Genomic DNA, 26,236 nt, shown 5'->3' on the forward strand with positions numbered 1-26,236 from the left:
ACAATTACCCCAGACATGATAGGGTTGTTTAATATGTAAGCAATTTTTTCCTTTTTAATTTAGGGAACTGATTTCATAAGCTGAGTTATTGAAGCTGTTTTAGGATACTAGTAGCTTTTACTTTCCTAGGTTCGAGTTTAGTCAACGTTTAATACCATCTGTCTGTCTTGTCAGGAGCTTTGATATTTTAGGCCTATTCATATTACAATCTTTTTTTGCATAAAGTAAGCCAGGGTGGTACCATCTTAGCGACCTTGACATTAATGACAGCTTTGTCGTAAATGAGTTGCGATTGACCAAAATACAACAAGTCAGGTACCGTAGGCCTATAAACTAGGTAACCGTCATTCTACTTGGTATGTTAATAGTTTGAATTTGTGTTTACGTGAGTCTACTGTTGATGCTCTCAAGACTAAAAAGAATTGGAACAAGCCCAGTCTTGATCTAAGTTAATAAATGAGTAAGTGGTTATTTTGGTCTGGTGTGACTCTTACACCTTGGCCCTTGGGCTATAGTCTTTCACATTCTCTTACTGGATGCACACTGTATTTTTTTTTTACTTAATGTGTGTTTTGTTTCACATCCAAATAAAAACAAATGACCATCTATCTTATGGATAAGGTAAATGTTTTGTCTTCACAACATTGCAAAAACTGTTTCTTGATAGCCAATTGTAGCGAGAATTAACAGCTGGTTACAAAGTTGTCTGAAGGTATAGGCCTAGTTTTCACAGATTCAAACATAGCCTTTAAGTCTATAGTTTTCTGGTAACATAAGCATGATGTTTTTTTTGTACTGGCTCTTTGACAAGGAAAAACTGGTTTTAATAGCTTACCGGTATTAATATGGAAGTGGCTGCATTTACGGCGCCATAAATACAGCCGTTCCATGCCTTTTTTTAATCTTTACGTTGCTTTTACTGCGCATGCGCGCTGTTGCTGGAAAAAAGTGCGTATATAACTTCTAAATTCAACTGTATTTGCCAAGTGAATCAGAGGCGCATGCGATCTTTGTCTGGCTCGTACTCGCAAGGATATGAGTTTGATTCCACCGAAAGGTAATTTTTTTTTTTGAACTCAATTCTAACCCGAAATGACTCAATCGTTAGGATATGCATTTTTGTGGCCGTTCAGTTTAGTTTGTTTTTAGTTCTGACCATCACAATGAAAAAACAGTATATATATGACCAACATAACAGAGGTATAGAAAAAGGTAGAAGCGACAAAACGCGGACGTTGTAGCGTGTATGATAGCAAAGCAGGACAATCAGTTTAATATATGGCACGGCCGTACTCGTAACACCTAAACGTTTTATATTCCATGCCTTTTTAGAAAAAGGTAGAAGCGACAAAACGTGGAGGTTATAGCGTGCATGATACCAAAACAGGACAATCAGTTTGAAATATGGCACGGTTGTAACCGTGGCGTCATCGTAACACATTAACAATTTTTTTAATATTTAAAACAAAGAGAAAAAAAGGCTAGTGAGTTTTTTTTCTTTAACAATTAAAATGAGTAAAAAAAAATTCTAAACTTAAAATTTTTTTATACACATTTCCTTCGTCACCTGAATCTTTATCAGTGATATTTCCATCATCCGGTGGAGCGATAAACACTCTAATTTCTTCAGACGTTTGAACGACAGTGATGTTATCATCATTTTCTTCTTCAGAACTTTCTTTGTCAGAGAATCTTTCAAGTTCTTCCAACTCTTCATCCAATCTCCTTTTCCTAACAATGGAGACAAAAATAATGGGTCTGCTACTATTCGGTGAGTCCGATTTGGTGAGAGCCTTTTTCGGTGAGAGCCCTATTCGGTGATTTTTTTGAATTTTTTTTTGAAAATTATTGGGTACCGTAGCCTAATTAAAACCCCTAACTCCAAAACCCCCTAACCCCAAACCCCCCAAAAACCCAAACCCCCCAAAAACCCAAACCCCCCAAAAACCCAAACCCCAAAAAACCCCCAACCCCAAAAACCCCCAAACCCAAAATTAAACCCCCCAAAAAACCCCAAACCCCCAACCCCAAAAAACCCCAACCCCAAAAACCCCCAAACCCAAAATTAAAACCCCCAAACCCAAAATTAAAACCCCCAAACTCCCCAAAAAAAACTCAAACTCCCAACCCCAAAAACCCCCAACCCCAAAAACCACCAACCCCAAAAACCCCCAACCCCTTATCCCCATAACGGCAATGATAATTAGGCTACGGCGTGCAATAATTTAAAAAAAACTCACCGAAAAAGGCTCTCACCGAATAGGGCTCTCACCGAATCGGACTCACCGAATCGGGCCATTCCGAAAATAATTAACCACACGTGTGGGAAAACTATAGATTGAAAAGTAGAACAACAATGTAATTTGCTTTCGACAACAATCACTAAATAAGGCCAACAGTTAGCACAAATTATGATATGGAAGATAAGTCGGGCTTGTGGGGTATTACTTGAAAACCTTCAACAGATCTTTGAAGCACATTGTAGAATTTTAATAATTAATATACTGTATAAATCTTAATTGACAAATGAATTCTAACTTAGATAGCGGTTAAATATTTTTTCATGAGGTTTTCGTTATACTGTAATTATGTACGAAACTAATGTAACATGTTATAAAACATTCAAAGACAGATAGCAGATGGATTGAGTTGGGTCAGATTATAGTTTGTAAAGAAAACTTTATTTACAGATTAGCATATTTCATTATCAACAGCAATCAATCCATAATAAAATGCAGAGCGGTCGCACATCGAAAGCTCACGGTATGACAAACGTTGCGAAAACGCATCGTTCAGCACATCTGTGATGACAAACGTTGCGAAAACGCAACAAAAATAACCACGCATTTTGAACACGAAAACACTTCTACTTAGAATCCAGCTAGATTTTATATAAGTGAACCAAGCAATACCTAATACATTAAATTAAGATACACACTAAAAAAAATTGTAAATTCGTAATATAAAAATGCAACTTACCTAATATTTCTTGCAGCCATCGTATTCAAAAAAATTGTCGAAATTCAGAACTATGTTAAAACTTCAGTAAGGCTAATAGACAGATAAGCTAACTTGTTTCTGACTCTTACAGCACTAAACTAACCAATGAAACTGGACTGACCTCAAAATCTCAAGCAGTTCGACCTAGAGATAGCAAAAAGCGCGACCTACTTGTCTGTTGCGAAAACGCAACGTTTGTCTTATATGGTGGAAATTCATTTGCCAAAAGGGAATGTACGGCCATTGGCCATGTTTGTCGAATAAAAATTTAAACAATTTTTGCTGCAAATGGTTGACCTTATGCGCTTAATTTTACTGCTAAACGAGTTAATTTGATGACTGTACAGTGTACTGTACAAGTTATACAATCTTGATTTATAAAAAATATTTTTATACAATAATGTTTGTTTTGATCGTCTTAGTTTTGTCATTTTTTCTTTTATTGGTGTTTGAGATATTTTAGTGCAAAAAATGTGCTTTGAGCATATAACATAATGTTCAAGGAATGTACATTCTTAGAGACTATCATCACCATATATGATAACTAGAGTCTTTGCTATTTTGAAATCAGAATTAAAACAAAATTGAGAAAAATACAGCAAACAGCTATGCGGTGAAAATCGTATGTAATTTCGTTCAGCAAATGTGGCCGAATACCCTTTTGGCAAATAAAAATTCATCTGGGCAATTCTTGCGAGTGAGTCTGAGACGCTTTATTACATGAATACATTTCTATAGGGCATATGAACCCTTGCTACAAGTTGCAAGCATAATGGTGCGACTTTGCTTGTTAATAAATCTAGTCGGGGTTTGACGGAAAACTAAGTTACCCTTCACTCAAACCTACCACCCGCTTGAATAATGAATACAGACTACGGTATATTTTTTACTGATATTTAGTGTATGTACCGTATTTTACGGACCATAAGGCGCACCGGACTATAAGGCGCACTGTCAAAAAATTGCTTTGATTAGTTTTTTGTTCATACATAAGGCGCACCGGACTATAAGGCGCACCGGACCATAAGGCGCACCGGACCATATATAATAGTATATCGGTACTGGTTTTGAGTGTAGGCAATAAAGCACTTCCGCACTTGATCCATACATAAGGCGCATCGGACCATAAGGCGCACGATCAATTTATGAGGAAAAAAAAGAATTTAAAGTGCGCCTTATGGTCCGTAAAATACGGTAGTTATTATTTGACTTAATCTAAAAGTGAACTCAGTCATATTCGGAAACTTTAATTTATTGATAAAGCTTTCGCCGACACAAACCTGGACAAACAACAAATAAATGCCGAACACGCGCATTAAAAAAAAAAAGAATCCTGTTTAATATAACATTTTGTGTGAAAAGCATTGTCGGTTTAAGCAGCTTCATTCAGAAAAGCCATGACATATTTTTCTGTTCAATACTGTATAACATTTTATGTGAAAAGCATTGCCGTATATAGCAGCTTCACTCACTGAAGCCATGACTCACAACAAATAAATGCACGCGCATTAACAAAACAACATATTTTTCTATTCAATATAACATTTTGTGTGAAAAGCATTGTCCTACCTGCCAAGCTAATATAATACAATCCGCAGACTTTACTAGGAATAGCACCTAAATGAACGGGCGTCACAGTGCTCCGCACCTAAATATCCTGACGCCACAGTGTGCACGCCTATTTGACCGGCGCCTAAAAGACGTGGACCCACAGACTTGGCTTTACTGGCACTTCCATAAATTAAATATCACCAAGTAGCCTACTTCATTACTAGTAACTAGCAGTGGGGCACAGCTTTTGTTTGCATCATTGAAATGGCTCCAAGATCAGCTTTGTGCATATTTTTTTGTGATGCTTTGTGTTATAATTTAGTTGAAAATTAAGCTCTTCATCCATCATCATTTTTAGTCTGTGGTAGCCCACTGTAACATTCCCCTTTTCTTGCCAATCCAGTCCATCGAGTGTTTTTGTATACCAGTTGGTGTTGCGAATTCCTTGTCATTCTTGTCTCTCTTATGTTATTAGGTACATTTATTCATAGGCATACTTGTGTTTAAAAGCAACAATAAGTTAACAGAAAATTTAACAAAATTTTTAGTATGTAAAAAATTATTGTTTATTATTCTTAATCATTTTTATTTTTGGTTGACTGTTATGTAATTATCGAAATTTTTTTTTTGTTTCAGTTCATATCAATTCTTCTAAGAACAAAGGATTCAACAGCATGTTCAATCGAAGACCTCGGAGTGTCTTACCAACCTTCATTGTTATTCTCCTTGCCTTGAGTTTTGTTTATGTTTTGTATGTAAACAATATGCTCCAAGACAAATTAAAAGCGATGGATGAAAAAACACTGAGATACCAGTCTCAGCACCAATCTTTGTCTTCACAATTACAAGGTATGTCGCTATGTTACTAAGTTGGTAAAAGTGTCTATATCATTTTGATCCACAAGTTGAACCGGTAATATTGTATGGTGTACTTTAAACTTCCTGCCATGCACATTACTTTATAAAAACTTAAGATATACAGGGTGATCCGAAAGTAACTCCCTATTTTAAAATCACTGTAATTTATTCTTGAAGTGTAATTTCTCCAATTAATGAATATGAGAAGAAAATATACTGCATGGAGTTTTGTTTAAAATTCAATATGGCCACCATCATTCGCCACAAGCTTCTCAAGTCGACCATGAACAGCATCAACTGATTTCACAAGAAACTTTTGCGGGATGGAACTCATAACTTCACGTATTCTCGCTTCAAGTTCTTCCAGATTTTTTAGTTTGGTTGAGTAGACTTGTTCTTTTAACCAACCCCAAAGAAAAAAGTCGCAGGGTGTTAAATCAGGACTTCTGGCTGGCCATTCGTGTGAACCACGACGATCCATCCATTTTCCAGGAAATTGGGCATTCAGCCATTCTCGAACAACAATAGCAAAGTGTGGAGGAGCTCCATCTTGCATGAAAATTAAATCTTCAATATTATCCCAAGCGCTGATAATTGGCCAAACTTCATTTTTCAGCATGGTGAGGTACCTTTCGGCATTCATGGTATCATGAAGGATGAACTAATGAGCAAATATGGAGCTCCTCCACACTTTGCTATTGTTGTTCGAGAATGGCTGAATGCTTAATTTCCTGGAAAATGGATGGGTCGTCGTGGTTCACACGAATGGCCAGCCAGAAGTCCTGATTTAACACCCTGCGACTTTTTTCTTTGGGGTTTGTTAAAAGAACAAGTCTACTCAACCAAACCAAAAACTTTGGAAGAACTTGAAGCGAGAATACGTGAAGTTATGAGTTCCCTCCCGCGAGAGTTTCTTGTGAAATCAGTTGATGCTGTTCATGGTCGACTTGAGAAGCTTATGTTGAATGATGGTGGCCATATTGAACTTTAAATAAAATTCCATGCAATATATTTTCTTCTCTTGTGAAATCAGTTGATGCTGTTCATGGTCGACTTGAGAAGCTTATGTTGAATGATGGTGGCCATATTGAACTTTAAATAAAATTCCATGCAATTTATTTTCTTCTCGTATTCATTAATTGGAGAAATTACACTTCAAGATTAAATTACATTTATTTACTGTATGTAGTTGGATACTTTTTGATGATAATAAGACTATACAACTATTTATTTGATATATATACTAACTTGTTATGACTTGTTCAAAATAAATGTATGACAAAGTCCAATTTGAAATTATTGTGTTGCAGATCGCGTATTTGGGTATTGAATGCGTTTGTCAAGAAACAAATTAGTCTGCGAGCAGTAATGCTGTAATAATGACAATTTTTATGCAAATTATGAAGGTATTACGTCATAGCCTACAATCTACATTATAAAAACAAAGTTAATGTTTGTAACTTCGCTTTTATAATGTATGACTTAATTACCTTCATTATTTGCATAAAAATTGTCATTATTACTGCTCGCAAAATAATTTCGCAGACTAATTTGATTCTTGGCAACCACATAACAATTTTAGTGATTTTCTAAAGTGAACTGCTGTAAATTTTACCGTACTATGCTGTTTATAAAGTGTACTGAAGAGGGTTCAATACCCAAAATCGCGATCTGCAACACAATAATGTCAAATTAGACTTTGTCATACATTTATTTAAACATCGAATTTCCAGGCTTCGCATCCTTTGGGTCCGTAATTGGACTTCTCTCTTGCACCGGCTTGACTGGGCGTGTAGTTGATCTCTCACACATTAAATTGCCTACCCCATTTTTTACATATTGTTATGACTTGTTTGACCTTGCTTACAACACTTACTAGATATTATTTGAAATTTTTTGATGATAAATGAATTAATACTGCTATACAACTATTTAACTTTGCTTACAGCACTTACTGTAGTGTATATTGGTTGAGTTTTGCTGATAATAAGACTACACAACTATTTAGTTAATCTATTAACGTACGGTAGTTGTGTGTCCGATAAAGCACTGACAACAACACGTATGTGTAAACTGTGAACACATTACCATTTATTACTATAATTTACTTTAGTGATATATGAAGATCGTTCAAGATTGGAAAATTCTCTACAAAAAGAAAAAGCAGAACATGCAGATATTAAAAACAGTTAGTGAATATTTCTTGATTTTTATGTATGGCTTAGCTCTGACAATATTTATAGTATTAGAATTGTAACTGAATCATAAAGTTGTATCTGCAATTTTTTCATAGTGCAACAGGTGTCACACTTAAATTTTTGTTTTAGACTGTTTGTCAGCGTAACTTTTTGCCATGGTTTAGTTCGAGACAGTCCTTTTTTTTCGATTTCAGATATAACTCCTGCGTGAGATATAGTTAAACTTTTTAAATGGCAACAATCGTAGTTTGTGTACCATCACTGCTCAATGCTCATCTGCCAACTTTAAAACGAGAAATGTCAGTTTTATGCGTGCATTTATATCCAGTGCTCATTCAGATCAAACACTTTTACATTTTTTAAAACTATAAACTAGATACAGTACACTGGTATAAAACTTTTGTAGGTAGGCTTAAGGCTTAACTGCATCTAATCAAAAATCCTCTGATCTAGAAATTATTCTACATCCTCAGCCATGGTGTACACGTTTTTGTGCAGCTCTTTGACTAAATTGAATTTGTAATGGCGTTCTAGTAATTTCATTAGACGCATTCATAGACGACTTATGCGTAGTTGTAGACTTTGAATAATTTCAAACAGAAGGACGCGACATGTACGCTACCATGCCCGAATGAGGCGAGACCGTATTGACTTCTTTCCCGAATGACGCGAGTTTATCACAACATCAGATAAAAGAAATGTCCATGACTGATGTCATTGGGGCATGGTAGAATGTGTCGAAGTCACTCGAACCGCGTCAAAAAAAGCTTGTTCCGGTAGACTTGAGGTGTATCTCTTGGTTGGTTATACCTCTTCAGCTAATTGTAGACTATGTGGTCCACGACTGTATGAGTCGAATGGCTCCGTTCGTATATTACCATGTCCTAATGACGCCTTGGCGTAAAGACTGTAGTTAGTTAATCTTGAACCAAACTTCATCGACTATCGAGTCGTGTACTGCGTTACCAAAACAAATTTTTATGGATTCGGTTCGGTTGGACTCCGTGCCGAATGACGTATTGACGTAATCTTCTCACTCAAATGACGCCGTGGCGCAATGACTGGTTTCCTCAATGACGCGTATCTTGTTCACCAATCTTCTTACGAATCTAAATGAAAGTCTGGTTTAAAGCAGTTAATCCGTACTCTACTTTATGCACAACTCTGGGGGGCAATTAGACTCTTGCAAAAAGCAAATAAAGAAATATATCTTTCTCCACAAAATTCAACAACAAAAATGCATTAGGTTATGTACAAAGGTATGCATGCCGTGGTTCAATTCCATGAAATCTTAAATCAGAAAAATGGTAATTTGCAAACTGCTGTTTAATCACGAAAAAGGGAATAATCTGATTCTGTATGAGGGCTTCGCCAATCATTTTGACAAAATCAGCTCTCTGATGGAACAAAACAATTTCGGAGCTGTAAGTAAAAAATCGTAAGTTTAACATTTTTAAATGTAAGTAATTCCATACTGTGCATCATGACTCAGACGTACGAACTGTGACGCGCGTCATTCAAGCAACGAGTCATAAGCCACGGCGGCGGCATTCGAGTGGTTAGAAGCCATTACGTAAGCGCGTGATACGAGCATGGTAGTGTACTGATGGAGCCATTCGAACCGCGTCATAAAGTCGTGGACCGGATTCAGAGTGGTTTGTACGTTCAGTTGGTTTGCTTCTAGTCTAAGTTTGATCAAGAAAAACGGTATAGTAAACAACAAGGTATCCAGTTGTACCTTTATGGAGCCAAAGTGCAAGTCAAGTCAGACTTAGCTTCCAAACGCACTGTGTAGTATCAGTTTGTCAAATGCTGCCACTGCTGGATTAAGTAATATTACAAATAGTAACAGCAATCAAGCTTTTCTTTCAAGGTCACATTTGCTTGGGCTATTCGCATCGCGGTGTCAGCACAGTTGTGCAGCGCTAAGTAATAGAAAGCATTGTTGCATTGTTGCCATGTTTTTTTGAAGTCAACAAAATTTGGCGGTCTTTCAACGACAAGTGAGCTCATATGAAAAGGAGTTATTTTAGTTTTTTGTTACGTTACAACTGATCAAAAGAACGTTGCAAATCTTGCAATAGAGTACCTAGTTGATTTCATGAGGTGATATGGAAAGAAGTATAATTACAGTCTGGCTTGGCTGCTACCTAAAACTTTCTGATTAAGGTAAACAAACTTTATTTCACAGGTATTATGCTAGGCTCTTGAATCGGAAAGCCCACAATTACTTGCAGAGTAGGTGTGTCTCACAAACTAATAACAGAACATTCAGCAGGTCTTCACGCTCGAATGACTCTAGCCTGAATGACGCCTGGGGTGATGACTCATTTCCCGAATGACGCGCATGCTGTTCACCAGCCTTTTTCATTCTGGTTTAAATCAATAGCTTTCTTCCCAACTTGTATCACAAATTAGGCAGCAAAGTCACAAAACAGAATTTAAATCCAGTCAATGTTTGAAACAGTCTGGCTGCCTAGGCTAGTGCTTACTATTTCACAATATAACACTGAAAGCGGATTATGCATAAAAATGCAGATCTCATACTCAACAAATACAGGTTCAAGCTTGAATGAACACTGTAAGTCTTGCTTTCTCTAGTTGGATTCTTACGACGAATAAACAAAGCAATTTTCTTTTGAAAATTAAAGAGAAAATATGTGGCCTCATGTATATATTCACATGCCATGCCTTATGGTTCCATTTCAGTGTAACTAACCTTGTTCTTTTCCCCTCAATTTTATATTTTTATTTCATTTTTTAGTTTTGCGAGTTACTTGTTTTTACCTGTTATTTGTTTTGAGCAGGGCTTTGGAGCAGGCGTAAATGTTAAATTGCTCCAGCTCCGGAGCTCTCTTTTATCATAAATTAACTCTAGCTTCGGAGCTCATTGATATCGCTGCTCCGGCTCTATTAAAAGCATAAGTTACACCATTTAAAGTCAATTTAAATACCTGAGTGAAAACTATCCAATGGGTCAGTCAGTACTATCAGTTGCAGCTATGTACAATTGAACATGTGACTGCTCTTCTGTTAAAATCCCTAGCAACTTGGTAAGTTTGAAAAGGTGGCGCCAACGAGGCAACAATTCTTAATTTTCGAAGGGTTGCTGTTAAATTATATGAATTCAGCCAATAGTAATAGCATCTTATGAAATACATCGGAGCCGGAGCTATCTTTCAAACAACTGGCTTCAGCATCTGCTCCAGCTACACTTAAATTTCACATAGAGCTCCAGCTTCATTGAAAATACACGACTGCAGAGCTCCGGCTCCAAAGCCCTGGTGTTGAGGCTTACTCTTTTCTGTAGGAAAATTACATAACATTGATATCGTCATGTTGTTTTTCACCTGTTGTGATTTCCTTTTTTTGTGTCATAATAATACCAACACCAAAACCCATTGATTTCATGACAACATCGATATGCGTATTTATATTTTTTGTTTTCTTGTTTGAAAATTTTTTCAAGCTAAACGACTGATTTTTCCATCATTCAGTTCTAAACTAACTGAATGACATTGAAATGTTCACAGTTGGCTAAGAATAGCAAAAGATAGAGAGGTTTAACGTCATTTCTAACAGTGACATGGCTGGTTGATGAGATGACGATGTTCAATAAAAAGTAGGACAGCAATATCAAACGTAGGATATTTGTAGGAGACAAATTTAAGACATGCGTTGACCTATATTGTTACTGTAGGATAATATTTGGTTCAGGTTAGACTCATGAATTTTTTGATATGGTAAGTCTGCAAAAGAATTTTAATGTTATGAATCAGGATAAAGATATTAACGGTGTGACTGCATTTTTCCAAACTTGTTCATTTGAAGATCTCACCTTATTTGCTTGTGTTTGAACAATAAACTGCTGATTCTGTGACAGATTTCTTGCTAATAGGTATTGTATAAAGATCTGAGACCGATAAGGAAAGACCCAGCAGATACATTGTCTCTAGCTAAAGACTAGCTGCAATAAATTTAAGATGTTTTGTTACTATCAGAGATAGGAGATAGTGCAGTATAAAACTTGTTTTAGTACGGTAACTCTTTTTTTTGTAGATTTGCTTAGTTTAAGATTGTGTTTGCGAATTTATTTGCTTGTTTTCAAAATTTTAAAAGTATAACTTGGCAGCACTGTAATCCATTTCATCAAATCCTGTTTGAACTATTCACAACGTTCTCCAAAATGGAGGATTCTTTGAGGCTTGCTAAATCGCGAAAGGGAAAAGAACTGTTTCTGCACGAGGGCTTCACTTATCATTACGATAAAATGAGCTCGGACGGGACAAAGAAATTTTGGAGATGTTCAAGAAGAGGAAAAAATAAATGTACGTCGCGTATCCACACTTCAACCACAACGAATCAGGTACCTACATGAAGCTAATCTCGTAGTAAAAATATTTTATCTGCTCATTGAATTTATGCAAATGGCAATGATATGCATTACGGCAACCTTCATATAGATCACTGTGATATGCATTATCGAAAAATCACGCTATTTCATGAGAGCACTGTCAAAAACGACATATTAGAAGTCGATTATTTTTCTGACGACACCTAGTTTAAGACAAAAGATAAACTTTGAGGGTGTGCTTAAGCCATTCGTATGTTTAACTATATTCTGAGTTTAGTAATTGCCTTTGTGAAGAATGCTTCTTTCATTATCCCTTAAATATACTTTTTGTGCAATTGTGTACTGTCTCGCAGAAAACTTGCCTTATTGGTGAACGTAACTTTGAATTTTGAAGTTGTTTTCAGAGTTAAATTTAATGACAAGTGAAAATTGATAAAATTAGTTTGGAGTAGAAAAGAGGCATTCTCGCCGGATGCCGGCATCTTGACCGAAATTTAACGCATTACTTTGTTTGCAAAAAAATTAGAATACTATCGTATAAAACGCAAAATTATTTATAAAGACTCGCATTTACATTATGTGCTTTTGTATTTCAGGTGGTTTATCAAGTGAATAAACATACGCACGACTCAAATGCTGGCCTGGTCGAAACGGTTCGACGAAGAACTGGTGTAAGACGTCGAGCCGTGGAGGCGATGAAGCAACCTGTAACAAGTATCAGCACAGATATTTCCCCCGTCAGTGTTACCAGAGACACTACTACAAGTTTAACTTTCGTCAAAAGAAATAACCTAAAAAGGGTCATACAAAGAATGAGAATGTCCGCTGTCGCCGCTCTTCCGAGCCCAATGACCCTAACGGAACCGGAACTGACGATTCCGCAGCCCCGCTGCACGTATTACCCTTCATCCGGTCACCGTAAGTTTAGAGGCCTAAAGCCTAAGGTCTCATACTGGACCATAAAAGCCATTGTTTCTATACCACAGGGTCATGTCTGTTGCGTTTATCAAAGGTAACACGCTGTCTCTTTAACACCGAAGAAGATTACCTGATGAGCAATGCACGTCTTGCCTCCGACTGAAACAAATCGTATACCAGTGCGTGGTAGGCGATCCATCCTGCATTGGGTCAAAGATCCATTTGCACTTGGCCAAATATTACGTATCATGGTATCTTATTTTCTACATCGCCATTGCGCAGTGAGTTCTGTGCGATTGCGTGTATGCGTTTTTGTTGTTATTATTATGTTGTGTTTTGTATGGTGCTCAATAAAAATCAAATTTAACGTTTAAAGACGTGTAATTGAACCAATTCAACACCGGGTATCATGGCACAGACTAGATAAGAGTGGCGCGTATTATTTGTTGAATGAGTCATTCGAGCATGGTGGCATACGGACTGCGTCGTTTTTGGCGTGGTTGCAGTCGGCCAGTTGTAAGCCGAAAGATCGTATACTTTTCGCCCGGCTCCACAGCCATGGTAGTCATACTCTGGTCATACGAATGGCATCATTAAGTCATGGACCGATGATTTAGCATCACTTACGAGTTACGAGTGATGCTAAATCCTCGGTCCACGACTTCATATACAAGTATAACTACTTTTTTGTGCAGAGCTGCAACAGCAAAAAGAGTCACACGGAAACAATGTTCAAGAACTTACTAAATCACATAAAGAAAAATATGAAGCCCTACTTGAAGAGCATGCATTGGCCAAGGTACGATGTTACAAGCCTACGATGCTGCTTGTGTACTTCTTTTGCAGCTGTGCCGTTGCCAATCGTGTGATTTTTGCGTTCAAATGATCTTAATTTATTTGCTTGCGAAATGGCTAACCATAGACTGGTTGTCTTCAGCAAAATACAATACTTTTACAATGTTATAGCAATAAATAAACGAGTATATATCAGGCCTCGAAATTCACGGCGGACACGGCGGACATGTCCGCCGTCACAGCATGTGATGTCCGCGGGAAGTACCCTCTAGATCGGTCATATTTGTCCGCCGAGAAATATCGCAGAAACTAGCGATACAAATCGTCATTGCATAGCACGAACAACTGTTGCAAGAATATAATTTGCGCTGGGAATGCGAAATTATCGCATTCCAAGCGCGCATCTAGAAAAAGTTAATACTGTATCTTTTAGCTTCCATTCAAGCAGAAAAACTTTCGAATTTTACGTTGCTTTAACGATTGATGACATTGAATCAGCGTAACAAAGGTGAATTTTTTGCTAAGAATCGATGGGAGTACCGGTACTTCTACACTAATCACGCGCAACTTAGTTCAAGTCTCACGTCACAATGTCTGGCTTTGATCTCCGAGTAATATTGATAAGGCAAGGTTGGTTACAAAGTTAGATTATAAGAGTAGGCTACTACAGCAAGATGCAGCAAAACTTAAGTTTTGGTAAAAGGCCCAGGGAAAATTCTGAAAGTGAGAATGAGGGCGATGAACCTACTACTAGGAAATTTAGTGGTGATAGACGCATATATTAAATGAACAACGAATGTAAGGATTAGCTTTGTCCAAGATCACAACATATCGTTTACCCCAAGCCATCAATTTCCGATCATCAAGGCCATCAACAATATGAGTGAGAACGAAAAAAATCAAAAGAGGTTGTTTGAAATCGCATATTTCATCGCTAAAGAAGAGCTCGCATTTACGTTTTTCCCTCAACTAGCCGGTCTGGAGAAAAGACACGGAATAGATCTCGGTATCACGTATCTTAACGACAAGCACTGATCTCGTGGAGATTGGCGCACGTCTTTGAAGATCGATGCTATTGAAGCTCTCATCATAAGCATATGTTTGGATGGCCTTGATTGCGCTGATTATAACTCCGAGCCTGCCGTGGTCTCGTGGAATACTGATACTATTTTGAAAAGGCGACCGCATCATGGAGAGGGGAAAAATAATTGTGCTTTTTCTAATGTTTTGTTTATTCTTTTCGTCACTTTCGCTCACATAACATGTAAAAATAAACCTAAAGAAAAAAGCCTATAGTGAAACTTTGCACATCAGAAAATAGTAGCGTTACGCGTTAGAGTTTTCCGACTCGTGCCCAGAGCATTGTGACGCAAGAAGCCACACGACCTCGTTCGGCGGAAGTTAATCAGTTATGCGGCGTATTATTTTTTTATTATTTATTTGCATCAGACACAAAAAGTCCATAGAATTCAAATTTTTAACAATCATCATCATCATATTTAGTAGCTACACGGCGTCAAGCGCACGTTGTTGGTCTGATGAAAGCCTTTCAGAGTAACTTTGCTGAAATTTTAAAAAGCCTAAACCGTAGCTATGATTCTCAAATGGCGAAGATTTATCAAGATAAAGGGATTAAGTATGACGATCGACGTTAAAACTGGTGTGTCCGCCGTGAGACTTAATTTGTCCGCCGAGATAGCTGCTCAGACCGGACACGTTTGTCCGCCGTCAACAAAAACGAATTTCGAGGCCTGATATATTGTACTGTATACTATAGACTACAACGCACATTGTCATATAACAGAGTGACATAAGCTTTGGTAACTTCAAGTGAGGTTTTAAAATTTGGCTCGCTTTTGTTTAAGTAAGAAAATGATTTTACTTTTTTGGTTTTGATTTAATTAATAGCCTACTGATCACACTGTCCACAACTTGCCATGTGTGTTCTCAGGACGGAGATCCGTTCCAAAACTTCATCAAGTAGTCATTTTCTGTTGCATAGCTCTCGTCTAAAAATGGCTTGTGCTTGTGACACTTCTTCGATACGTTTGTTTTTACGTTGTTAAACTTGCAATTGTGAAGCTTTGTGCTCAGAGTTATGTGGAGTAGCTTCAATTATCTCAACGATTCTTGTATCAGCGAAGATTTACTGCTGATTATGTGATAGTTAACAAATGCTGTCAACCTCTCATTTTCCTCTGACTTTCTAAGAATAACTTTATTGCCTTTAGCTCTTTTCAATATCAAGTATTGGCCATTGATCGTGTAGCCTGTTTTTTATTAAAATTATCCTAGCTGGAAACCTTTGTGATGAGCGAAATGTAATGTAAGGTTTTAGTGCTAAAGATCGTTTTTTACTTTAAGAATTTTGTTATTTTTCGTACAACGTGTCAGTGCGTATAATTGTAATTCGGCAATAACAATTTTTAATAGATTGTCTCAACTTTGTGCAGGACAAATTGGATAAAGCAAAGAAACAGCTCAGTGACATTTCAGAAGAAAAAAAGCGGTTAGAACTGGACAGAGAAAATCACAATTCGGCCGTCGAACACCATGAAAGTGAGAAGAAAAGATTGCAAGCCGAAAACCAAAAATTGAAAGGTAGCGTTTGTGCTTTAAAAGAAAACTTGGTATATACTGATTAAGTGATTATGCACGCACGTAACTTAATTGCTGGAAAAGAGTAAGATTCAAGAGATAACTCCACTTGTCAAGTATTTATTTTGTTGAAAAACGTGCATTTCCGTTGAGACGTTAGAACTTTCTATAGATGATCTCTTATTTTTCAAATCGAACTTAATTTGTGACCGATGTTTAAAAATTCAGACGAAATTCTTTAGGAACTTGCACATTTGACAGCAAAATACTTTTCCTTCAATAAAGCCGCAGCCTGGTTACTGAACTGATACTATTAGCTAATTGACGACGTTGCGTATGTAAAGCAGCATTGCTTTCTCTGTACGTTTATATTGAAACGTGTTTTTTTTAACCACTGTAGTGCTTCAAAGCTAAATGGCACCCGTAGTTGTCGTGTGAAAAGCTTTCACATCCTCCCATTGTATGTTTTAAATGCTTGTGTTTTGACGCGAGTTGATATTTAGCTGGTCATATCCTAACTAAATGAAGAGACACCATTTTGACTCTAAACGTAATACAGCCAATTTCTCGTTTGAGTTTCAGCTTATTTTTCAGATCAATACACGGAACTATCTGAGACTCATCAGAAAAATCAATTCCTACACTCCAACGCTAACCTTCAGCTTCAAAAAGCCGAGGTATTTCGTTGCTCACATCTGATATATCCATAACTCATCTTTTTAATGACCATTGACCATCATTTTAAAACCTTATTCTGTGATAGTCCGATCAGACAATCAATGACAATAACGAATTTCTAGGCCGACTGTCAACCTTTATCGAATCAAACCACCAGTCCACCAGTCTACCAGTGTACAACATCCTTTACTGATATGGTGGATCGTGGTTTCGAAAGCGATCCAAACTGAGATATAAATTGCCCATCTGATGAATAGAATGCCCGGCTCCAGTCGGCCAATGTCAGTTTAATATCTGTCCGGTCATAATTTTGTTTATAGAAATGGAGTTAATTTCCTGTTACTGTATACTGTATGGTTAGTCTTTAGCATTGACGGAATAAGTTTATAGTGCTTTGCATGATTGTGGATCATTGCAGTTGTGGAGATCCGCTCTGAATTGTCAGTGACTGAGAGCAACATATGACTATGTTCAGTTTGTTCACACTGCATGCAGCAATATATCGAGGGGGCAATAGATGATGACATTTTTAATTTTTTTGAATTTGCGATCACTATAAAACATATGATTTTCATGCTTGGTGCAGGTTATGACCAGAGTATTTTTAATTTTTTTAAGCTAGGTAATTGATTCAACTTTGATGTAAAATGTAATACTAGCAGCTAGTCCTCATGACAGAGCTTTGATCACCACATAATCATATCATTTTGCGCCACCCCCAATAAAAATTACTGTCGGTAGTGGATTTTTTATAGAGAATATTTGTTTGTTTTTTCATCTTAAACGTTGTAACTCTTGAACAAAGTCTCTAATAGCCTAGTTTTGATGTGTGCTTAATTTTAAAATCATAGCTTTTATAGTTTTTGAAAATTAAAAAAATTAAGTGTTGCTCTTTTTTGCCTAACCCGATATGAAAACGCAATTGATCACATATCTCTGCCGTTGTGTTTAGGAAGAGGTACGTAATTATAACGAGTTGAAGAACGTGATGAAGCAAGCCAGTGCCGACGTTTTAACCCTGGACCATGCTCAATTTGACGAGATGAACGAATCAGATCGATTGCTGTTATTCTGTAAGAATCTTGTTGAACAAGGCAATACAAAACAAAAAAAGCCGAAAGTGTTGCAAACAAACTCATGCTCTGGCAAACGTGTTTCTAAAATTAAACTGGTTTCCTCTTCCTTGCATATTCTCATCTTCGGTCATGGTTTCTACAGTAGAATGAAATTAAATTTTAAGTTCTCAACAATGAAAGTGAAACAGCTTATTTTTTGAAACGTCAATTGGGCTATAAGTTATTTTTCTGCCTTTTGGTAATGGTATATATTTTTTGTTTTGAGAAAACGTTGTTTTTTCGATTAACATCATATATCAGATTTTAGCCATGATTTTTAGATTTTAGCTATGATTTTAGATTTTAACTAAAGCCACGGTCAACCCTGATATTTCGATAAAGACCAGGCTTCTTTGAAGCAAAATGGATGAATGATCAGATTTTAGATAGCTTTTAATTGCTTGCAATTACACCTTTAAATCTCATTTTCTTTTTCAGCTCACTTTGGTGGTAGCCAAGAACACGCTCAGCAGTTGGAAGATCGCCGTTTGCAGCTGAAGAACGAGCAGGCCGCCCGAAACCAGGCCTTGCAACGCCAGCAGCAAGGTAGAGAAGAAAGAGACAGACTATTAGCGGCGCAACGTTCCCAAGTTGCTCAAAACAACCCAGGGGTTATCAGTAACCTACAAGACGGGCCTCAAAATGTTCCGGAACCTGTCAACGTTCCAGAGGAGGCACAACATGTTCAAGAAAGGGGACGTGACCCTTCCAAAGTTGTACAAAATGTTGATAATGGAATTCATGATGGAGTAAATGTTGCTGGCAATGCCCCAGACTCTGTTCAGAATGAGGACAAGCTCGTTGCAAACCAAGAAGGAGGTGCTCAAGACAAGGTACTAGACTCCCTGCAACTCCAGCAAACAAGTAAGTATACTTTTATATCATATTGTTTAAACAAGGGAGTGCCTTGTCACGCTACATTGTCCCAAAATGTTATTAGAAATTATTCTTCCGAGCACCAAATAATAATGGCCTTGAAATGACATTTCAATATTTTGTTCCGTGTTGTCACTAATGGTCATAAATGTTCTGTGATCTGGACTCTTTTAAGCCAACAGAAATCTTAGCACATGCGCCTGGTTTGTTTTTCTGCGTTCTTGAAACAGAAATTGAGCGTATAAAAATCTGCACGTGTGTGATTGCAAAACTATGATTAAAATTAAACGTTCCAATATTCAACTCAACCGTTTTTTTTATTTTTTTTATTAAGATGTCTGTTTCCTTCCACCTCTCCGTGGCGATTGCGAAGAAACACACAACTTGTTCTTCTTCGATCCCAGAACGTCCTCATGCCAGATGTTCATGTATTCCGGATGCGGTGGAAATGAGAACAGATTTGGAAGCGTCGAAATGTGCGAAGAAAGATGCGCAGGTGACTGAATAAAATTTTCTAATTTCACTGAAACCTTGATGTAAAAGAGCATTATTTTGTTTAAAGTTATGTAAGTTCAGCCGTTCTATAATATTTGTATTTTAAAGGTCGGAATCGCAACCCCGCAGAACAAGGTGCACAGATTCCTCAACAAATGCCAGTAAATCCTGTGCAACAACAGCCACAGGAAGTGCAACATAATTTGCCGCAAGAGCAAAACAACGTCGATCAAGTTGAAGCAGACGGTGACAGACGTGGGGAAGTACCCGAAGGGGACAACCAAGATCAGCAAAACGGTAATTTACTTCACTTGTAGAATTTCGATTTTTTTTTCAGAAATTATTTCTTTACCCGCACAACATACCCAGTTTATTGTGTTTCAAAAGTGATCATGTTTTTCATCCTCGTGATTTAGATGTTCCAATTTTGCATAAAATCTTTGCTTTTCAGATAAGTCCAATGAAGATCATCCCAACCAGCTGGCTGACGGTCTTCCAAGAGGAGATGAAAGATATGAACTTGTGCGTCAGAGGGAAGTCCCACTTAGACCGCAGCAGCTAAACCCGGTAAACAAAGGATAAAGGGTATATGATTTTTAACTGTGATTCTACCCCGTAAAGTTGTAACTTAGGCTCCCTAAATTGCGAATCAATTAGTCTTATTATTGATCTCATAATTACTTATTCTTGCGACCTACAAGACTTTCGATCTGAAGCGGTTATAATAAACGAAGCTGTTTCAGTTTTATAAACGTAATAAGTCAAGCAAAGAAGTTGCAGAAATAATAACTGACATTGCTTTATGAAAAAATGAATCATGGTGTATTGTTAACCCTACTTTGACTGGAAGCTTCCAAAGTAGCCGTCACTCCCAGGATTTTGCTTCACTCCCAGATTCGAATGTGACGCAACCAGATAGTGAAAAAAATCTCTACTTCCAGAATAACGAAGATAACAACAAACAGGATCCAGGAGCAGACATGGATGTGGATGTTCATGAACAACCAAAGAATGGAGATGAACCTAATCCCTTGGACATTGCAGAGGCTAAAGCCAGGGATGCTGAGGCACGTGCGCAGAAAGAATTGGATCGATTGTCCGACCAGGCACAAGAGCAGGTTGGTTTGTCACCGTAGCAAACCTTATCAGCAGAATGTTGAATGGTGTTTTCAACTGACATTTTAATGTTTTTCATCGCAAGTTAAACTTGTGGTGTTTTTTTAGCAACGATACCGCGCAAGCTTGACCGCTTCTTTTTTTTGTTCAGAAACCTGAAGACAGTGAAAAAGTTGTCGTCGATAAAGAAAAAGATCCAATTCAGCAGTTTCGCGAAATGAACGAGAAGCAAGAGAAATTGGCCCAAGCACAAGCCGAAGACCTTGCAAAGTTCGCTGCCCTTAATGGTGAGAAGCAAATGTCTTGTTATAATTTGCAAATTCATCAGTGATTCAGGTCCGTTTTTGTTCTAAAATTATAATACTTAAATTTCTTCCAGCAGCCTGATTTTTGGCGCTTGCATTATGGACTGGTATACGTTTTAGATAGAAATCCTAAGTGTAGGTAGATGACGTAGTGGTGACGTAAGTTACGTCAGTGGTCTCTAACCTGTGGGTCTCGACCCACGTAACGACCCATAAGTCTTTTGTTTTGACACAACTTATGCGTGCTTAAGGGGACACTCCTAGTGGAAATAACTTTTTTATCTAAAATCTTTTTGTATCTAAAGCAGTAAATTTCGTCAGGATTCTGAGTATGGTACAATTTTGACTCCATTCAATGTCTTTGTGTGTCAAAACTTATAGTGATAAATGTGAGTAATGTAGCTTGTGTTTTAATTGGTGTTTTTTTAAATGCTGTTTTCTTCGAAAGTCATTTTTTGATGTTTTCAACCAATCATTTATTGCTTGTCAGAATGGCATGAATTTTTGCAGGCATAATCAATATACCGTATACTGGAGAAGTGATTTATGAGAGGATATTTGCTAGTTTTTCGTAGTTCTACTTAAAATTAAAAAAACAAAAAACAATTGCAAATATATCAAGTTTAGACGTGGAGCGACTCTGATCATTAGCAGTTGTGCACAACCGTTTGGGACATTGAATCACGTAAATTTTGCATCTCAATTCTAGTTGTAACAAGGTACTATCTTGCCTATGCTATACCGCTCTTTTTGTGTGTAAAAGTAACACAGCCACCCACTTCGGTGAGAAGTAATTTAATATGCCTCAACTGATGATGATGATGATTTTATCTCATGTTCTTCATCTTCAATCCAGCTGAGAAGAGACAACAACAGATTCGTGGTGAGATTACTGATGAAGAAGGAGATGACAACACTGAGAAGAAAGAATTTAAACAAGGTGAGGAGGAAAGAAGGAAAATATGATGAAGAACTAATACCAACGAGTGGCATTGGAATTTAAAATAAGTACAGTGGCATTTTGGGGACCTTCGAAAAAGTTTAATCATAACTAAGTATGACACCAAGTACCGCCGAAGCTGCCATTGCCAAAGTCTACTGTGGTTTAAAAACGGGACTTTGCAACAGATGCCGCCATAGCGACATGTCACGATAGCCGACTTTACTGAATATTTATTTTTTTTACACAAACTTCAACTAGGTGCAGTATGGTTTTGCCTGTTACCATTAGTCTACTTAGCGCCGGTTTATGCATGTGTTTCTTTTTTGTAAGTCTGACCTCACTAACACGAAGTCTCTTTATTTTATTTTCCTTGTTTCTTCAAACGATATTTCTTTGATATTACTTCGTATGTTGCATATAATATGTAGACAGTTATTACGATTTTTGGTGTACATTTAAAGGTATCTAGACAGCGAAATCAGTCATGTTTACATCGGATTTTGACGTAGAAGTTACATCGTAAAAATGACGGATTTTGCTGTCTGGGTAAAAACTTAGCCACCTCATGGGTTTTTTCTCTTCAGAAGAACCTGATAACCAGATGTTGCAACCTCCGGCTGCCAAGGTTGCGGAAGAAGAGCAGAAACCAGTCATTGACGTTCCCGGAGTAAAACCGAAAGGAGTTGCCACTGATGAAGAAGAGGTGAGTGAATTTTCCTTTTCCAAATTTGCAAATTTCTCGTCTTCATTGACCATATCTGTTATGCACCTAGGCCTTCCATATAGCCTACATTTATTTCATGAGCTGTAAGGTCTAACTTACAATTTTTCAGCAAGTTATATTTCCTTAAAAAGGAATGTGTGCTATGTCCACAACGTAGTGCTATGTGGGTGCTACGTCCACAACGTAGTGAACAGGAATTGTGTGCTATGTCCACAACGTAGTGCACTGATGCTGAACCTCTGCAACTCAACCAACCACTACAGATGTAGTCTCTCTCGCGTACCAACCGCATTGTATTTACACATGTCTCAGCTTATTGCCCTTTCATCATTTTTGCTTAATAATCAAAATTTTAAAAAAAGTTTTGTCTTCGACAGGACAATGGCGAAGGACGCTTGGATGGGAACAAAAAGAAGTTGAAAGAAGATAATCGAAGATACAGCGAAGACCAACCTGAAAGAGACCCCAATCTTGCAGACGGTGACGAGGAATACGAAGAAGATAAAGATCCGAATGATGAAGATGAAGATCCGAATGATGAAGATGAGGCAGGATTAAACGAAGCTGATGTCAGATTAGCCGATAAGCGTAATGCATGGAAAGATTTTCATCAGTGATTCTCACAGACGAAAATAACGTGTTTTCTCTTGTTTGTAACAACTGAGATGCAGCCATGAGGTGCTTTATGTTTGCATCCAGATTCCAGATTAAAGGTCGATTACAGATTTTAAATATTCTTCTTCCGTTTTTACCGCAATACTTTCCTCGCTTGACAGAATCATAGAACTTTCTGTTTTGTACTTATGGCTATTTGCTGACTCCGTATCGTCCCTCCAGCAAAATGCAACCGTTTTACGTTGATTTAATGTCTGCAGACGTTAAATTAGTATGAAAAGAATGCATTTTACTAGTCCTTTATTATTCTATAATACAAACGTAAAAATCTGTTCGAAATATATCTTAGAACGAGTAACACATAGATTAGTCATGCTTAGTCAGTAGGGCGCGGGGTGAACCCGAGGCCAAGGGTTCAATTCCCACTGTGTGGCTCAAATTTGTCTTCATTTGTTTTCATTTAAAACGAACGTGCAGTTGTTATGACTCGTGTCTCTCAGAGCTGGTCACAATTGCCAGAAAAGTCTATTGTGCAAATAGGAAGAGATTGTTTACTTATTTTCCTAGAGACTGTCACTTTTTCTTTCTCTTGTTTTGATTTTGTGCTTAAAGATAGGACAAAGTAAACACACTTTTTACATCAAAATAACGTTGACTGATGGTGATATTTCCAGGCTGAAATTCGCTCCAGCTGTTGTTTGCGATTTCGTCATAAAGATTTTGTTTGTTTATTTTTACTTGTTTATTTCACGTTTTGGTGCTTCCTTTCTCCCCCCCCCCCCCCGATAAATTTGTGAAGAGACCTACCCAGTTTACGAAATCCGTCCTCTTCACATTGATTCAACGTTTGCAGACGTTATCAATAGGGCGGATTTTTTCACTGCGTAAGCTCGCTATGACCGACGTTAAACAACATGTTCTCACCAATGATGATCACCTTTTCTGTAAACGTTCAAAACACGTTATTTCAACATTGCCATACATAAAACCACCGTTCAGAATGCTTTATGTCTTTCAACGCTCTCAGCAAACATTAATCTATTGACCGCTTGAATCTTGGGTTATCCCCAATTTATGTCATAAGTTGTGCTATCAAAACCAGTGACTCGGTGACTCTACTTTTTATTTTTCCATCTCTGTCTCGAAATTACGGTCGTAAATATGACATCATGTCTTTGACGTCAGCGAGTGGCAAAGTGATATCACGATGTACCAGATAGACTTGTTTCACATTGAAAACATTTTTCCAGATCGAGCCATCAAAGGTGTTGAGCTTTGAAAAATATTGCTTTTAAGCTTTTTTAGGCATCGTCATGCTGGAATCGCACGATAAAGCTTTATCCCGGCCAGCAAAAGTTGTCGTTTTTACATCATTTGAACGTCGTGCAACGTTCAAATGCTGCAAAAACGACAACTTTTGCACGCTGAGATATTACACCATTACTTTTCTTATTTTGGCGCACAATTGACGTCATTGTATCAATGTGGATGATTGTGCGACTTTTTGAGGTCATCTTTTGAATTTGATTTCGTTTAATTTACAGTTTCTTGTACATTTATTTTCGTAAAAACAAACAGCAGTATTTCATCCCTTTGAGGAACAGCAGTACCTCTAAGAACGTTCTCTATTGCCGTCGATTTGCAGTGGCATCAAAGCTTTGGCTTTAATGGAAAGAAGTTGCTATAATTATTGCGAACTTTTTCTCCGTACAACACAGCAGTAGTATCAACATTTTGTATTTTTTCAGCCAGCAAATCATAGTTTGCATTGATTCAACGTCAGCATATGTTGACTTTACGCAAAAATGATTTGTTCGCTGCGTTTAAGCGTTAGATCTTTAATTGACACCTTGAAGCAAGACAATTTTTTGTTCCCTAGATTTCTAGTCGCAAGATAACAAACCGGTTCAATGGTTCATTTGTGGCATAGCTCAAGATACACTGAAAGCTTTTATCTTTCGAAGAGTTCTTCTGTCTTTGCTCAAGAATACCACGCTCACTGTCGGCCATGCTGGATACGTTGCTTTTACGTTTTATCTACGACATTCTAAGGATATCACAATGCGCGTCTGTGACGTGTGCATTTAACTAACACAAAGAAAATGTTTATAAATATATATTATTATGGTGAGTGTTTGCTCCATTCCACTGCGTTCATTCCGTGCGAACCTCTTTGTAATATTTTATTATTGCTGATTATTTCGTAGTTTGATGCTTCCCAGTCAGCAAAAATTGTCTAACGTCGTTCTTCGCGTCTGGTAGCGTTGAAACGATGCAAACAGCGTAACTTTTCAATGCAGAGTTTTTAGTGTTTTGCGCTTTTGAACGTCGATGTATTTAGTTTATGTTGCATCCACGTCAAAATGTGCAATTGACAACCAACTACCCAGACAACAAAATTGTCATTCTGAGTAGTTTTCAAAGCGCTTTGTATGATTTTTTTCATTAAAGCATCGTATGCGAACTATTACCCGTTAACCAGTAAATGACCAATCAATGTCAAGGCAAACGTAAAACACTCATTTTTGCTGAAGAAGTATATCGCCTGTTTATTGTAAAGCTTTAAAAGATTTATCCACCAAAGCAAGTGACTGTTTTCCTCTGTGTTGAAGTTGCAGTGGTGGTACGGCGATTACAACATAGTAGTTAAGGTAGTAGTTTGACGTGTTAAGTGGTAAACTGCTTTTATAATGTGATATGCGCAAATAACCGACTTCTACGTTGAACGCAATGCTATTGTATTGATGAAAACCATCAGTTGATGCTAAAAATTGTTGGCTTTCTTAGTTGCATAGAGAATTACAAATGCTTTATTTTCATCGTCTGGTGCCGATTAAATTATTTACAATGAGCGTGGCGCAGTGGTTCCGGGTTGGACTCTGAATTAAAAGGCCAGGTGTTCGATTCCATGACCAGCTTTTCTGTTTGTATCCTTATGCAAGACTTATTACTCTGATTTCTCAAATTGTACTCGAAGCATAGTCGCTCCCCTCTGAATGTCAGCTTTTCACCATCTGTGGTAAATGAAGAGCTCAGGCATTTTAAGAACCAAGGTAAAGGTTGTCCCATACCTGATTCCAAGTTCCGGTGTCTAACA

The 26,236-nt window shown here is 37.5% G+C and overlaps 1 protein-coding gene across 2 annotated transcripts; it reads left to right on the plus strand.

The window, feature by feature from the left end:
- Positions 1-320: 320 nt before the first annotated feature.
- LOC145767075 (uncharacterized) lies at positions 321-25,991 on the plus strand. Of its 2 annotated transcripts, none has more exons than XM_082578820.1 (16): positions 321-460; positions 5,188-5,400; positions 7,523-7,597; positions 13,575-13,678; positions 16,128-16,275; positions 16,867-16,949; positions 17,903-18,023; positions 18,504-18,929; positions 19,276-19,437; positions 19,545-19,733; positions 19,888-20,003; positions 20,378-20,554; positions 20,704-20,839; positions 21,714-21,797; positions 22,385-22,503; positions 22,902-25,991. In XM_082578820.1, exons 1-16 carry the CDS (start codon positions 457-459, stop codon positions 23,139-23,141), a joined length of 2,397 nt encoding a protein of 798 aa, XP_082434946.1. In that variant the 5' UTR covers positions 321-456; the 3' UTR covers positions 23,142-25,991. The 2 variants fall into 2 exon arrangements, with proteins under 2 accessions (XP_082434946.1, XP_082434948.1); XM_082578822.1 differs by having other exon boundaries at positions 22,388-22,503.
- Positions 25,992-26,236: the final 245 nt, after the last annotated feature.

The sequence above is a fragment of the Aplidium turbinatum genome, chromosome 3, assembly GCF_918807975.1.
Source record: "Aplidium turbinatum chromosome 3, kaAplTurb1.1, whole genome shotgun sequence".
Taxonomy (NCBI): Eukaryota; Metazoa; Chordata; class Ascidiacea; order Aplousobranchia; family Polyclinidae; genus Aplidium; species Aplidium turbinatum.